The sequence below is a fragment of the Dendrobates tinctorius genome, unplaced genomic scaffold, assembly GCF_039654945.1.
Source record: "Dendrobates tinctorius isolate UK_male_01 unplaced genomic scaffold, ASM3965494v1 ptg000171l, whole genome shotgun sequence".
NCBI classification, from domain to species: domain Eukaryota; kingdom Metazoa; phylum Chordata; class Amphibia; order Anura; family Dendrobatidae; genus Dendrobates; species Dendrobates tinctorius.
Genome location: NW_027361838.1, coordinates 3,620,365 through 3,635,888, shown reverse-complemented (window position 1 = coordinate 3,635,888; position 15,524 = coordinate 3,620,365). Strand labels below are relative to the sequence as shown.

At 43.7% G+C, this 15,524-nt stretch overlaps 1 protein-coding gene across 2 annotated transcripts in view; it reads left to right on the top strand.

Annotated features, from left to right (window-relative positions):
• The window catches only part of RMC1 (regulator of MON1-CCZ1), a 101,838-nt gene that overhangs the window by 83,403 nt on the left and 2,911 nt on the right, over positions 1–15,524 (top strand). For both annotated transcript variants that reach the window (XM_073550832.1, XM_073550833.1), the window contains 4 exons: positions 2,191–2,268; positions 3,600–3,704; positions 13,752–13,820; positions 14,502–14,727. In XM_073550832.1, coding sequence (XP_073406933.1) covers positions 2,191–2,268; positions 3,600–3,704; positions 13,752–13,820; positions 14,502–14,727 — 478 coding nt within the window. The remainder of the gene's footprint in view (positions 1–2,190; positions 2,269–3,599; positions 3,705–13,751; positions 13,821–14,501; positions 14,728–15,524) is intronic.

Sequence of the window (15,524 nt, the reverse complement as noted above, 5' to 3'; positions counted from 1 at the left end):
CCCCAGTCACTTCAAATCTGGATAAGGTCCCTAAAAATTAAGTTTTGTAAATTTCTTTGAAAAAAAATGAAAAATTACTGCTACAATTTTATAGCTTCTAACATCCTAACAAAATAAAAGAACATTTTACAAATGGTGCTTATGTAAAGCAGACATGAGGTACATGTTATTTATTAACTGTTTTGTGTGGTTTGACTGCCTGTCTGGATTAAAGGGATAATCTTTCAAGTTTGAAAATGGCTAATTTTCTGACATTTTTCAGACTTCTGATTACATTTATAAATAAGTCTGTAAGCTTATCAACCTAAATTTACCATTATCATAAAATACAATGTCTCGAAAAAAGTCTCAAAATTGCCACCTAAGGCCGGTTTCACATTAGCGCTTTTTAAGCGCACGCACGGCCGGGGGTAGCTCCGCCCCCGAGCCGGCTCTCTGCCCGGCGTGCCCGCCCCTTGCTTGTCGCGCCGCCTACTAGCGGACAGCGGCGCCTGCGATCGGCGCACCCTATCTTTAGCATAGGGTGCGCAGATCGTGCGCAGGCCGTGCGCTAGTTGCGCTTTGACCTGCGCTGCGCACTTTTGACGGTGCGCCGTGCGCGCCAAAATCAAACTTTTCGGATTTTGGCGCGCACGGCGCACCGTCAAAAGTGCGCAGCGCAGGTCAAAGCGCAACTAGCGCACGGCCTGCGCACGATCTGCGCACCCTATGCTAAAGATAGGGTGCGCCGATCGCAGGCGCCGCTGTCCGCTAGTAGGCGGCGCGACAAGCAAGGGGCGGGCACGCCGGGCAGAGAGCCGGCTCGGGGGCGGAGCTACCCCCGGCCGTGCGTGCGCTTAAAAAGCGCTAATGTGAAACCGGCCTCAAATATCTAAAGCCTGACCGCCGCTTCCAAACATAATACTGGCCTAACGAGTGCTTACTAAGGATCTAAGCATGTTACACTGTGTAAGGCTGTAGCATGTAAACTTGGAATTTATACTCTTACAAATATATGCTATGAGGCCAAGAGAGGAGTCACATTAGGTTACTAGCAAAGAGGACCGCCTTCCCACGGCTGCTGGGCATGAATTGGCCAAATTATATGTGCTGAGTATCTTCGTTTTTTTTCCTGTTTTCTAGAGCAGTAATGCTATTCATATTTCATGTTTACATGCTATAGCGCTACAGAGTGCAACATTGTTAATTGCCAAATAAAGTGACACGTCATGTTTGAAAAATGTGGCCTCGTCACTAAAAGGTTAAGTGTGGCTAGAATTATAAGTATATTGTGTAGTATGGCCTTTTTCTTCAGGGTCTCCTGTATTAAGTGATTTAATTGTTGAACAAAAAGTGAGCCTTCATATACAGTGGGGTAAATAAGTATTTGATACACTGCCAATTTTGCAAGTTTGTCCATCAAAAAGAATAGCGAGGTCTGTAATTTTTATCGTAGGTACACTGTGCGACTGTGCGTATATGTATATATTGCATTGTATATTTTTTTTTTTTTTTACATATTTCTTCCAATAAATTGCAAATTAAGTATCGATCACCCAACAACCAGTATGATGATATGAGTTATATGGTACTGCGTTAAACTCAGTAATGTAAAAATCTGTCTTCACTGAATACAGTTGTTACCAGGAATTGAGAAGTTTGGGAATGATCAGTACTGGTGGAGAACGAAGCTATGTTACAAAGTTTATTATTTTCACATGTACTATTGATTTATAACATAAAAATTTAAAATGATGGTTACTCTTTAAAGGTGGATTTTCCATTTCTCTTCTATTGATGACCTATCCTTAATTGGTGATTGAGGGTCTGACAGTCTGACACCCCCTCAATCGGCTGTTTTCACTTCTGGCAGTGGCCAGATGTAAACCGTGTATGGAGCAGAACAGCAGCGCTCCGTACCGATTACTGTTTTCTGCCAGGTATTGCTGACCAGCTCCCTTTCACCATGAGCTGATCTGCAGCACCCGGCAGCGACTGCTATACATCCAATAGATATAGACTGTCAACCTTGTGTTGTGTTCATTAGGCTGGGTTCACACAGGCTGTATTTTTGAGGGGTTTTATGGCAAAAGTTTATCTATATGACCAATGTCCCTGTTGGCCTGTATTACCCACGTGTTTTTCATTGAATGTAAGACTAACATTGATGTGTGAGGAGGAGATTGTATTAATGCTTTCCCTTCTGATTAGGAGGCTCCACATAGGTTCATCATAGCCGTTCTCATGGAGTACATCCGTTCTCTGAACCAGTGCCAGATTACTGTACAGGTATGTAAATTGGGTCAATCAGAATTTAATGACCATGATGGACACTTGTGAGTGGGATAGATATAAAAAACCTCAAACAGCTGCTCAGTTCCGGAGCAAGATTTCAAGGACAGATGAAAATGAGATTAAGCAGAATGATGGGAAGAGAAGAGACCAGTATAGAGAGAGAGGGAAGGGATCTTGATCCAAAGTATCTGTCAGATATCGTGGAGGCAGTTATAGTGTTGGCACATATGGCTGCTAGTGATGGGTGAGTAGCATTGTTGCTCGGGTCTCCTCGAGCATGCTCGGGTGATCTCCGAGTATTTTGGCGTGCTCGGAGATTTAGTTTTCGTCGTCTCAGCTGCATGATTTGCGACTTGTAGACAGGCTGAATACATGTGGGAATTCCCTAACAAACAGGCATTCCACACATGTATTCAGGCTGTCTAGCAGCCGCAAATCATGCAGCTGAGACGACTAAAACTAAATCTCCGAGCACACCAAAATACTCGGAGGACACCCGAGCAACGAGTATACTCGCTCATCACTAATGGCTGCCATTGGAGCCGGGGCAGTGGGCTTTACTGATCAGGTGACTGCGGATAGACATTAAATCGAAGGATGAATTCTGAAGTCTGCATAGCTGCACGTTCTGCTCACATGCAGTCATATGCCGATTGGGCAGAGTACTGATAATGACCAAAATGTACTTAATGGTAGACCGTCACCTAACATAAAACTGATTGTGCATAATTTTCATTCACTGAAAAACAAAACAAAACCGAGACTGCTGTAGTAAAGGCCTTGGAAAGCATCTCTGGGAGGAAACTCAGGATTTGGTGATGTCCCTGCCTTCCAGGCTTCAGGCAGTCATTGTCTGCAGATTTGTTAAAGTATTAAAAGCCATGCTAATATTTCTAATTGTTAATTTGTTAGCAATATGTATATTATATATCCTAAAGGGAACATGTCACCAGGAAAAATGCTGTTAACCTGGAGATATGAGATTATTCTGATGGTTAGTAGCGTTACTAATCTGCCGAACGCTACGGGGAGAAAATGAACTTTATTCTCCCCGGCAGCATTTGGTTTTTAGTCACTGGTCCAGTCACCTCAGGCCGGCGGCTGTAACCGCGCCCACGGCGTGTCCTGGGGGGATTCCTAAGTGCAGTCACACAGAGGGACTGAAGACTGATTGATTTGAACCTGACCACACCTTTTACGTACAGGCATTTCTTAGAGGTACATGCACCAACACTGGGCCATGAGGTATTGGTGACATTTCGTGCTATTGAAAATTTTGCTTTCATGTCACTAAATAGTGCTAATCCCATGTGTTTCCGTTCTAGCACTATCTATATGAGCTGGTGATTAAAACCCTGGTGCATCACAACCTCTTCTATATGCTTCACCAGTTCCTGCAGTATCACGTGCTCAGCGACTCCAAGCCTCTGGTATGTATTTGTACCACCTTCCCAGAACATGTGGTGCTGCTTTAAGCTGCCATTTCTAACTTTTTCTTAAATCTTACATTGAATTATCTTGTGTTCTATAGGACAATGAATGTCCTATACTAATGATTGGCTGCTTTTACAATAAAATGCTGACTGTGCACTATGACTAATGACTGCAGGAGTTCCACTAATGCTATACACATAAAAGGATTAGGTACTTTAGGATTTTTTTTTTTTTATCGAAAAGCATATTGGCCATCCAGCCATGACAAGGTGCACCTCAATATGGGAGGTCCTTAATGGTTTCAATCTCTTCGACAGTTCATTTGAGACCTGTTTGGGCACTGAGAGGTGAGTTACAAAGGTTACTAACTATTGCACCTTGAAATTTTAATATTACAGGTGTGCAGGCTTGTTTCCCCCAACCCCCCCCCCCCCCCCATTCGTTTTTCTGTTGTCTGGGGCTGCAGAAATGGCCAGCTTCCCCCCTTCCTCCCTTGACATACCAGACGCAATCTGTAGATAAGAATGGTGCTGTTTCTGGCAGAAAAATGTAATTCTTCTACAGAATTTTAGCCTAAGTGAGATGTTATTCCTGTCACCAGAACACTGTGATCGTCATAAACAAAAGAAAGCCAACGTGTTCTCTAAAGGCCCCGTCACACACAGCGATCTCACTAGCAAGATTGCTGATTTTGTGATGCCACAGCGATCACACCAACGAGATCGCTGTGTATGACGGGGATCAGCGACAGCAATCTCACCAGCGAGATCGCTGTGTGTGATGGGGATCAGCGACCGCCCCCCCGCTGGGTATCGCTGGTCCTGCACGGCCGTTTTTTGATTGCTGCTCTCCCGCTGGCCAGCGTGCATCACTGCGTGTGGCAGCTGGAGCCAACGATCAGCGAGGCTCCCAGCGCTCTAAGCAGGTGCTGGGAGCTGGTCTCTAAGGTAAATATCGGGTTACTAAGTGGCGCGCGTCACTTAGTTACCCGATGTGTACAGTCATGGCCAAAAGTTTTGAGAATGACACAAATATTAATTTTTACAAAGTCTACTGCTTCATTTTTTCTAATGGCAATTTGCATATACTCCAGAATGTTATAAAGAGTGCTCAGCTTAACAGCAATTACTTGCAAAGTCAATATTTGCCTAGAAAATGAACTTTATCCCCCAAAACACATTTCAACATCATTGCAGCACTGCCTTAAAAGGACCAGCTAACATCGTTTCAGTGATTGCTCCATTAACACAGGTGTGGGTGTTGATGAGGACAGGGCTGGAGATCAATCTGTCATGATTAAGTAAGAATGACACCACTGGACACTTTAAAAGGAGGCTGGTGCTTGGCATCATTGTTTCTCTTCTGTTAACCATGGTTATCTCTAAAGAAACACGTGCAGTCATCATTGCACTGCACAAAAATGGCCTAACAGGGAAGAGTATCGCAGCTAGAAAGATTGCACCTCAGTCAACAATCTATCGCATCATCAAGAAATTCAAGGAGAGAGGTTCCCTTGTTGCCAAAAAGGCTCCAGGGTGCCCAAGAAAGAGCAGCAATCACCAGGACCGTCTCTTAAAAGTGTTTCAGCTGCGGGATCGGGCTACCAGCAGTGCAGAGCTTGCTCAGGAATGGCAGCAGGCAGGTGTGAGTGCATCTGCACGCACTGTGAGGCGGAGACTCTTGGAGCAAGGCCTGGTCTCATAGGAGGGCAGCAAAGAAGCCACTTCTCTCCAGGAAAAACATCATGGACAGACTGATATTCTGCAAGAGGTACAGGGAGGACTGGGGTAAAGTCATTTTCTCTGATGAATCCCCTTTTCGATTGTTTGGGACATCTGGAAAACGGCTTATTCGGAGAAGACCAGGTGAGCGCTACGACCAGTCTTGTCTCATGCCAACTGTCAAGCATCCTGAAACCATTCATGTGTGGGGTTGCTTCTCAGCCAAGGGAATGGGCTCTCTCTCAGTCTTGCCTAAAAACACAGCCATGAATAAAGAATAGTACGAGAATGTCCTCCAAGAGCAACTTCTCCCAACCGTCCAAGAGCAGTTTGGCGATCAACAATGCCTTTTTCAACATGATGGAGCACCTTGCCATAAAGCAAAGGTGATAACTAAATGGCTCAGGGAACAAAACATAGAGATTTTGGGACCATGGCCTGGAAACTCCCCAGATCTTAATCCCATTGAGAACTTGTAGTCAATCATCAAGAGACGGTTGGACAAACAAAAATCTTCAAATTCAGACAAAATAAAAGCATTGATTTTGCAAGAATGGACTGCTATCAGTCAGGATTTGATCCAGAAGTTGATTGAGAGCATGCCAGGGAGAATTGCTGAGGTCCTGAAGAAGGGTCAACACTGCAAATATTGACTTGCTGCATTAACTCATTCTAACTGTCAATATAACCTTTTGTTACTCATAATATGATTGCAATTATATTTCTGTATGTGATAAAAACATCTGACAAACACATAAAAACCAGAGGCCAGCAGATCATGTGAAAATATAATATTTGTGTCATTCTCAAAACTTTTGGCCATGACTGTACCTTAAAAACCTGTGTGCTGGCAGCTCCCGGCATGAGCACGCAGGTTTCTAAGGTTCACATCGGGTAACTACGTGACGCGCACCGCTTAGTAACCCGATATTTACCTTGGAGACCAGCGTCCTCGCTGGTGCTGATCGCTGGTGCTGATCACTGGTGAAGCTGCCTGTTTGGCAGCTCACCAGCGATCATGTAGCGATGCACCAGCGATCCTGACAAGGTCGTGTCGTTGTCGGGATCGCTGGCGCATCGTTTAGTGTAACGGGGCCTTAAATGATGGGAAATGTTTCCCTGCAACTATCATGCAGCAAAAAACACAAAAATTGAGCTTGGTTTGAGTTGGTACACATGCAGCATATAAATGCATGTTCGCATGCTCAAAAAGTATACAAAACCTACAAAATGAAAAAACCCTGCTATAATTAAATAAGTAAAAAGCAAAAGTGCATTTAAATCATACAGAGTTCTTAGTAATACTGTATTTGATCAAACATAGCATAAAATCCGTCCCACCATCGACAAGGTGACTCTGTGGTCGGGGCGGTCCTACACTGTCTAGTATTAATAACCGTATCATGTGTCAAAGTTGACGTCTGTGAGCTGGAAATTGTATTTAAAGGCTTCCCCTGACTGGTGTCCACTGGTTGGGACCCGGTCCTTGTCTGCCCTTATTTACACAGATTTTGTAAACTATCATGCAGCATGAAGAAATGTAGGGCTCAATTTGTAGCATTTTGTTGCCAGTCTTTTTTTATTTATTAAAGGGAATTTGTCACCCCATTTTAGCCCTATCAGCTCCCGCCACCACCATCGGGCTTATCTACAGTATTCTGTAATGCTGTAGATAAGTCTCCGATGTAACCTGAAAGATAAGAAAAACAAGTTAGAATATACTCACCGGGGGGCGGGGTTGGGTGCGGTGGGTGTTGCGGTCCGGCGCCTCCCATCTTCTAGCGGTGACCTCCTCCTTCTTACTTCTGCCGTGGCTTCGGCGCAGGCGTACTTTCTCTGCCCTGTTGAGGGCAGAGTAAAGTACTGCAGTGCGCAGGCGCCGGGAAAGGTCAGAGAGGTCCGCCAAAACACACACATGGTCTGCCCACTTTGGTGTATCTGGCGTGAAAATGCCAAAGTTTTCAAATTACTGGGAAGTGTTTTATACCATAAATGTGGCAAAAACACTTGGATGAATCATAGCCATAGTAGTCTTCCAGAACAAAATGACCTGTTTTTCCCATATAAAATTTTCTTCAAAACCAGGACCCTCGTAGTGTATGCGGTCACACACCCTAAATGCACTTAATACCCCTCTGTATCAGTACACCTAGTGACCCCTGCAGATGCAATTCCCGCAGTTAACTCCGTGTGTCGTCAGTTATCGGCTGTAGACTATTTTTGAACCATTAGTTGTCGATTAACCCCTTAAGTACCGCTAACAACCATGATAGCAATATAAAAGTGGTTACAAGGAGTTAGAAGGACACCCTAAGGCAGGATCAACACTACCCCCACACCCTTCCCTGCTATTGTAATAGCTGATGTTGATTGTTGCCATGGTACCCCCGTTTTCACTTCATGACCCTAGGATATAGTGGCATGTGATATCCACCTATAAGCAGGGTCTCACAGGCTCTCAGTGACTCACTGACTGGTCTCAGGCACTGCAGTACACAAGTACTGCAATGCATGAGTCCAACGATCAGAGTAAAAATCATGTCCCACAGTGGGACTTTTTCAAAAAGTAAAAAAAAATTGCATAAAATGTGTAGTTGTTAAAAAAAACCAAAAAAAACCCCACATAAATCAAAGTTATTTCACTACTATAAAAGTTAAAGCAAAAACAAAAGTGTACACATAATTTTTTTTTTATCACCGCATCCAGTGTGACCTGATCTATAAAATTTGCACATTATTTATTCCGTATGGAAAACACTGTAAAAAAAAAAAAAAAAAAAAAATTTAAAAACTCCAAAAATCTTGCATTTTCATCATAATCACACACAAAACTGAATAAAAGAGATCAAAAAGACCTTTGTAAAAAAAAAAAAAAAAAATGTAAATGAAAACCCCAAATCGATCCTCAAAAAAACAAGCCCTAATATGGATCATTCGGAAAAAAATTTAGAAAATTATTTTATTTTGTAAAAGTAACAAAGCATACAAGAAATATAAATCTGGTACCGCTGTGTTCCTACTGACCTGGCAAACTAAACTGCCTGATCACTTTTACCGCACGGTCAACCATGCAAAAAACAAAACAATAGTTGAATTGCTGTTTTTGTTAATTCTGCAGATATATGAAGAGACGTTTTGGTGTAGAACTTGACCTGCATCTCTCAGCTGGAATAGGGAAAACTGCTGGAGCAGCGCAGGGCATGCGCTATGTGGTGCCCACCACTATGCAGGAGAAAGCACTCATAGCTCTGCACTGCTCCAGCAGTTTTCTCTATTCCAGCTGAGGGATGCAGGTCCAGTTGTAGACCGAAACGTCTTTGTCTTGAAGAGTGCCAAGTTTTTCATGTATCTGCATATGAGATTGGATCCTACTTGTGCCATGCCTACTTTCTATCTTTGTTCATTCTAAAAAAAAAAAAACTTAATAAAAAATGATCAAAAACTGTAATTAAAAATCTCCCATTTGTTGTGCAAAAAATAAACCCTCAAACAGCTCTGTTTGCCAAAAAATAAAGTTACACCTCCCAGAATATGGAGAGAAAAACAACTTTTTATATACATATTTAACCCCTTCCTTACCGATGACGGAATAGTACGTCATCGGTAAGGTCCCCCGCTTTGAGGAGGGCTCCGGCGGTGAGCCCACCTCAAAGCCGCAACATGTCAGCTGTTATGAACAGCTGACATGTGCCCGCAAAAGGCACAAGTGAGGCAAAAGTGAGCTCATCACCGACCCCCGTCATGTGATCGGGGGTCGGCGTCATGTTGCCTGGACAACCAGAGGTCTCTGAGACCTCTATGGTTGTTCCAGGCATATGGCATTCAGGAGCACAGGAGTAAAGTATCTACATATGGGCGATCTGCTCATCGCCCATATGTAGCAGAGCCGATCGGGTTGCGCATGCTTCTAGAAGCATGCCAAAAGTAAAAACAAAACAAAGCAAAAAAAAAACCTAAAAGTTCAAATCACCCCAATCAAAATAAAACCGTAAAAAAAAAAAATCCCACATACACATATTAGGTATCGCCGCGTTCAGAATCGCCCGATCTATCAATAAAAAAAAGCATTAACCCGATCGCTAAACGGCATAGCAAGAAAAAAATTCAAAACGCCAGAATTCCTTTTTTTTTTTTGTCGCCACGACATTGCATTAAAATGCAATAACGGGCGATCAAAAGAACGTATCTGCACAAAAGTGGTATCATTAAAAACATCAGCCCGGCACGGAAAAAATAAGCTGTCACCCGACCGCAGATCACGAAAAATGGAGACGCTACGGGTCTCGGAAAATTGCGCAATTTTTTTTTTTTTTTTTTTTTTTAGCAAACTTTGGATTTTTTTTTTCACCACTCAGATAAAAGAGGACATAGACATGTTTGGTGTCTATGAACTCGTAATGACCTGGAGAATCATAATTGCAGGACAGATTTAGCATGTAGTGAACCTAGCAAAAAAACAAGTGGTGGGATTGCACTTTTTTTCCAATTTCACCGCACTTGGAATATTTTTTCCCGTTTTCGAGTACACGACATAGAAAAACCAATGGTGTCATTTAAAAGTACAACTCGTCCCGCAAAAAATAAGCCCTCATATGGCCATATAGACAGAAAAATAAAAAAGTTATGGCTCTGGAAAGAAGAGGAGCGAAAAACGAAAACGAAAAACGCTCCGGTAGTGAAGGGGTTAAAAAACACATTTTTAGTGTGTGGTAGCAGCAAAACATAAAAAACCTGATTTATATAAATCTGATATTGCTGTAATCGCACAGACCAGAAGGATAAAGTCGTCTAATCACTTATACTGCATGGTGAACACTGCAAATATAAGCACTGTTCTTGTACTACTGTGTAGGATTGACTTACAATTTATCCTGCGTTCTCTGTTGAGCACTTAAATCAGGGTTTCCGTGTAAATCCATATTAAAAAGAAAAACGTGGTTTCAGACAAAATCTTGACGGAATCAGCCACTTGTGAGGCAGATGGAGTCACTTCGGATTCCATCTGATCTCCGTTCCGGCGGTGTCACATAATGTTGGGCATCTTTTTAGCACACAAGAATGGTTGACCACCGTTCTACGAACTCCTAAAAAGATCTAACCGCTGGAACAGACGTCAAACATAGTCCATCTCCCTCATTATAGTGTGTGGTTCCATAAGGGGTATCGTTTCAATAGCATTTTTGTGTTATTTACATGGAAACCCGTCATAGCACACAATGTGATCCCAGCCTTATACAGAAGCAATCAAAAAATGTTGTTTACCCCGAAATGTTGCCAATAAAATCCTTAACTTATCCCACACAAAACCAGCCCCCCTCGGGTCTGTCATCTGTCACTAGAAACTTAGGGTTCCCACAATACTGGTAGAGCAAAGACTCTGAAAAACTGACATAGCTCCAACACCCCCTCCCCCCGCTTCCTTCCAATTAAAATCCAGTGAGATCTGTGCATCCAAATCCCGACCCCTCCTTCTGAGCCTGACTGTGTTTGGTATTCTTGTAGGTTGGAGAGCGCACTTAACAATTTATGGGGTGCGTGTCTCCAAAAGCACAAGCTGGGCACAATGTATGAGGGTGCTACACTGTATGTGGACACAATGTATGGGCACTAATAGCATATATTGCAATTCTCCAGAAAAAAAAAAGCCTGACATGAATGTTACAAAATGTTGTCCACTTATAGGACAACCCCTTCGTAAACCAAATTTTTGGCCCTGATAACATAAAGCCTACACTCGCCTCCCGTGGTGGCTCCATTCCAGCACTCATATTCCCGGGGCTGTGATGTGGTGGAATGACACGTGATGCCCAGTCAGTGTTGCCGTCCCTGTCTCTGCCATCGGACAAATTGAATATGAAGAGGAAGTCGGGGATTAGCTGCAGCCCGGACTTCCTCTTCATATTCAGTTCATACGAAGGCGGGGACAGCGATGCCATCGCTGATTGGGCGCCGGGCATCACGTGTCATTCCACCGCATCACAGCCCCGGAACCACAACTGCCAACACCGCTGGAACACAGCCGGCATGGGAGGGGAGTATAGGCTTCATTATGTCATCAGGGCTGAAAATTTACCGTGGTTTAAGAATGGGGTTGTTCTAGTACTGGGCAACCCCTTTTTAAGGCCTTTTAGAAATCTATATTACAAAAATGATCCAGTATGTCTTGGAAAAAGAACTGCCGTTCAGCACTCGTTGGGTGAAAATTCAAGTGGTTGTAAATTTATGGCACTTTATGTACACATGTGAAATGAAAAACTACATTTTATTTTCACTGAACGTCAGATGTGTTGGATCATTTCATTTTATGAAGTGTGATCAAAAACCACCTGGCTCCTAGTGGAAAACCCAAATGCAAGAGTGGTGAGCTGATGGGATCTTCTCTGCAGTAAATAAATGCCATTATACATACATTTCAATCTAACATATTTTTCGGACCATAAGACGCACCCCAAATTTTGGGATGGGAAATATAAAAAATTTTTTTTTGCCAAGATTGGGGGTCAGTCTTATTGTCCCGAATTTAAGGTCTCTTACCTGAGGGCCAGTGGTGGTATAGCGGTCACAAGAGGCATGGTCCCTTCATCAGGATAACGGCGGTGGCAGAAGTGGGGCAATGCTGCAGTCCCGGAGTATCCTAGCGGTGCGATGCTGCGAGTCTGGTGTCGGCGGTGAGGCAGAACAGAGTGTGTTGCATGGAGCAGGGTCCCTTCCTCAGGATGCCGGCAGGCAGAAAAGTGGCGATGGTGCGGCCCTGTGTCCACGGTAAGCAGAACCGAGAGCATCATTGGTTTCTCAGCGGCCATTTTTCTGAAGCCACGCATGCGGAGGTTGAGGCCCTCGGCTTCAGGAAAATGGCCGCCGAGGTCTCAATCTGTTCAAGCGTGGCCTCCGGCAGCCATTTTCCTGAAGCAGAGGGCCACCAAGCTGTTAATCTGTGTATGCCTGGCTTCTGGTGGCCATTTTCCTGGACCCCACAGCCTCTGGAAAATGGAGCGCGAGAGGTCAGCCGAGATCTCAATCCGCAAACATGCCTCTGACGGCCCACTGCTTCAGGAAGATGGCCAAAGGGAAACAAACCAGTGCTGCACTCCGCATTGCTCATCGCCGACACCGAGCGTCAGCATTGCCACACTTCTGCCGTCGCCGGGTCCCTGAGGAAGGGACCCTGCTACACCACTGCTGCAACTCCCCTTTAAGCCTGTGTTCGGACTAAAGGACGCAACTCCCATTTTCCTCCCAAATTTTTTTTGTAAGTGTGTCTTATAGTCCGAAAAATACGGTAGTTTTTAAAAGAGCTGGGGAAAAATAAGGTTCTTCTATGGAAACCGAAATGTTGCAACAATGGGTTTATAAGTAATCAAGCTTTGGTGTACTGCATCCAGTTTTTCTTTTTCTGGATGGTTTGGCATGTACCAGGAAGGTTTTGCACCATCATTTCTTAAAGGTGATGTTCTTTTTCTAAGTACTTCTTTTTAAAGGAAGTCTTAAAGCACAGAATGACTGACTGCAAACCAAGTATGACTGGTCTGTGCATCTTGTAGAGGCCAAACTCTACACCTTGCCACTTACTATCTTGAGAATCTTAAAATTGACAAGTGAGCAGTGAAATGATGCTAGAAGCCCATATGGTGGCCTCACAGCAGCAAATTATACATTAATACAATTGTCGTATACTACTTTTCCGAATCTCCATTTAGAATACATGGGTCGTTCGCTGAACCTGTCATAAAAGTCGGGAACCCTACGAGGATTTCTGGCGTGCTATTTGGAGTTGTACACTGATGCAACAGTTTTGGGGATAAATGAGTCGTTTAGAAGCCATGTAGTTTGTGTACAAGAACGTTGCTACTTAGCAATTTACATAAGGAACACTGCCCTCATTATGACAGAATTTTACTCCGGGAAGTTATTTTCTGAGCTAGGAAAGCTTTATCCATGAGATGGGTGGAGGAGAGGCTTACCTTCCTTTCTCGGTGGGAAAAGTCAGTGAAGAATATAATGCCATGCAAAAAAAAAAAAAAATTAAGTCTTCAGCAATTTTAGAAGTTATTGTGGAAATCCCATAACGCACTATTCTAATGTATCGTGCCATCTTGACACCCAGACTGATTATATCTACGGCGTATAAGTCAGAGGGTCGGTGGGCTGAACTATAACTTTACATGGAAAATGCATATCTGTACTTTTGCTGTAATACCACATTGTAGATTACGCTGTGCTGTCTCCATACATGTAGGCATTAGTGTAAAAGAAAACTATTTTGGCTAAAATATAGAGAAATCTGTCTCCAATGTGTTGATGCACGGTGCTCTTTGTTTCCAGGCCTGTCTTCTGCTGTCTTTAGAAAGTGTTTACCCTCCAGCGCATCAGCTTTCCCTCGACATGTTAAAGGTAAAGTAAAGGCTGCTGGACAGGTTACATTTGTGGATTATAACAGAAGGGGACTAAAGTGCTGGCAGCAAACTATATTCAGAGTTCCAAACAGCTACATATAGTATCATGGGGAGAATGTCTAATTTTAAAGGGCTATTCTGGTCACAAACCCAGCTACAGGACAGGTGATACCTTGTGGATTGGTTGGGCTCTGACACCTCCACCCATTGCCTAGAAGAGGTGACATGTTTGAATGATGGAGTAGCTGTACTTGACCGTCTCTTGACATATTTCAGATACTATAGCAACAGTGGGTTCCCATTACATGGTAACGAATCTGCATCTAACGCAGACTATTACATATGTGATTTAAATTAGCACATTAATCAAACGGCTCCATATATAGCCTCTCTGTAGTCAGACTAGATACAATGTGTAATCTTCCCGTTCAGCAGCAGCTCCTCCACGATGAGCTCGCCCGTGTCTCCGTACAGGGTTTTGGCGGTATAGATGTAGCGGAGGATGCGCAGGCAGCAGTCAATACAATGTGTAGTCTGAATCCTGATGTTTTACTCCCACTCTCCATGATGGAGAGCAGACATAATGTTCAGGTTACACGTTTCTGATTAGTAGGATTGCTTCAATCCAGATGACTTGGAAAGTTGTTTAATTTCCTGAAACCAAGCTCTCATTTTACAGAGACTGTCCACGGCAAATGATGAAATTGTTGAGGTTTTGTTATCCAAGTACCAGGTTCTGGCAGCGCTGAGGTTTGTACGCAGCATTGGAGGACATGACTGTGCCTCCGCCCGGAAATTCTTAGACGCAGCTAAGCAGACCAGCGATGATATGCTTTTTTATACGGTCTTCCGCTTTTTTGAACAAAGAAACTTGCGTCTTCGTGGAAACTCTAGTTTCTCACCAGGTTAGTTGAGGAATTGACAAGTGTTTACAAATCTCTCATAAAAGGGTAATGCAAAGTGCAAAATCAACTTACTGTATGTCGACTATTCCATGTTTTTACTAACCATTTGGACCCACGTAGCGTTTTAAAACTCACAATGAAAACCCGACTCCTTCCCAGAAATCGCGTGTTTTTTCCCCCCGTGCGATTTTTACCGCAATTTTCTCAAGCACTTTCCAAGCAATTTGAAGCATCGCTTGGAAAGTGATTGACAGGTTGGTCACACTCGTCAAACATAGTGTTTGACAAGTGGAGCAGCTTTTTACTATTGAGGCTGCCTATGCGTCATCAATAGTAAAAGATAATGTTAAAAATGATCAAATAAAAAATCGGGGTATATTTACCTTCCGACGTCCCGCGCTGCCATCCCAGGCCTCAGCGATGCCTTGTGAGACCAGTGATGACGTTGGTCTCGCGTTCTATAGCGATCTCGCGAGACCGCGTCATCACAGGACCTTGCCGCAAGGCATTACTGGGAACGCTAGGCTGGGAATGCAGCGCGGGATGTCGGAAGGTAAATATACCCCGATTTTTTTTTTACAGGGGTATGGTACCCAGGGCCTGGAGGACAGTCTCCTCTCCTCCACACCGTGGGTACCAACCGCACATGAGATACTTAACTTCCCGCATGGCGGGAATAGCCACATGCGGGAAGTCAGCGATTCTCATGCATTCCTATGGGTGCAGAATCGCGGCAATTCTTTGCGATTCCGCACAAAAGAATGATCATGCTGCGATTTTTTTCTGCGATGCGATTC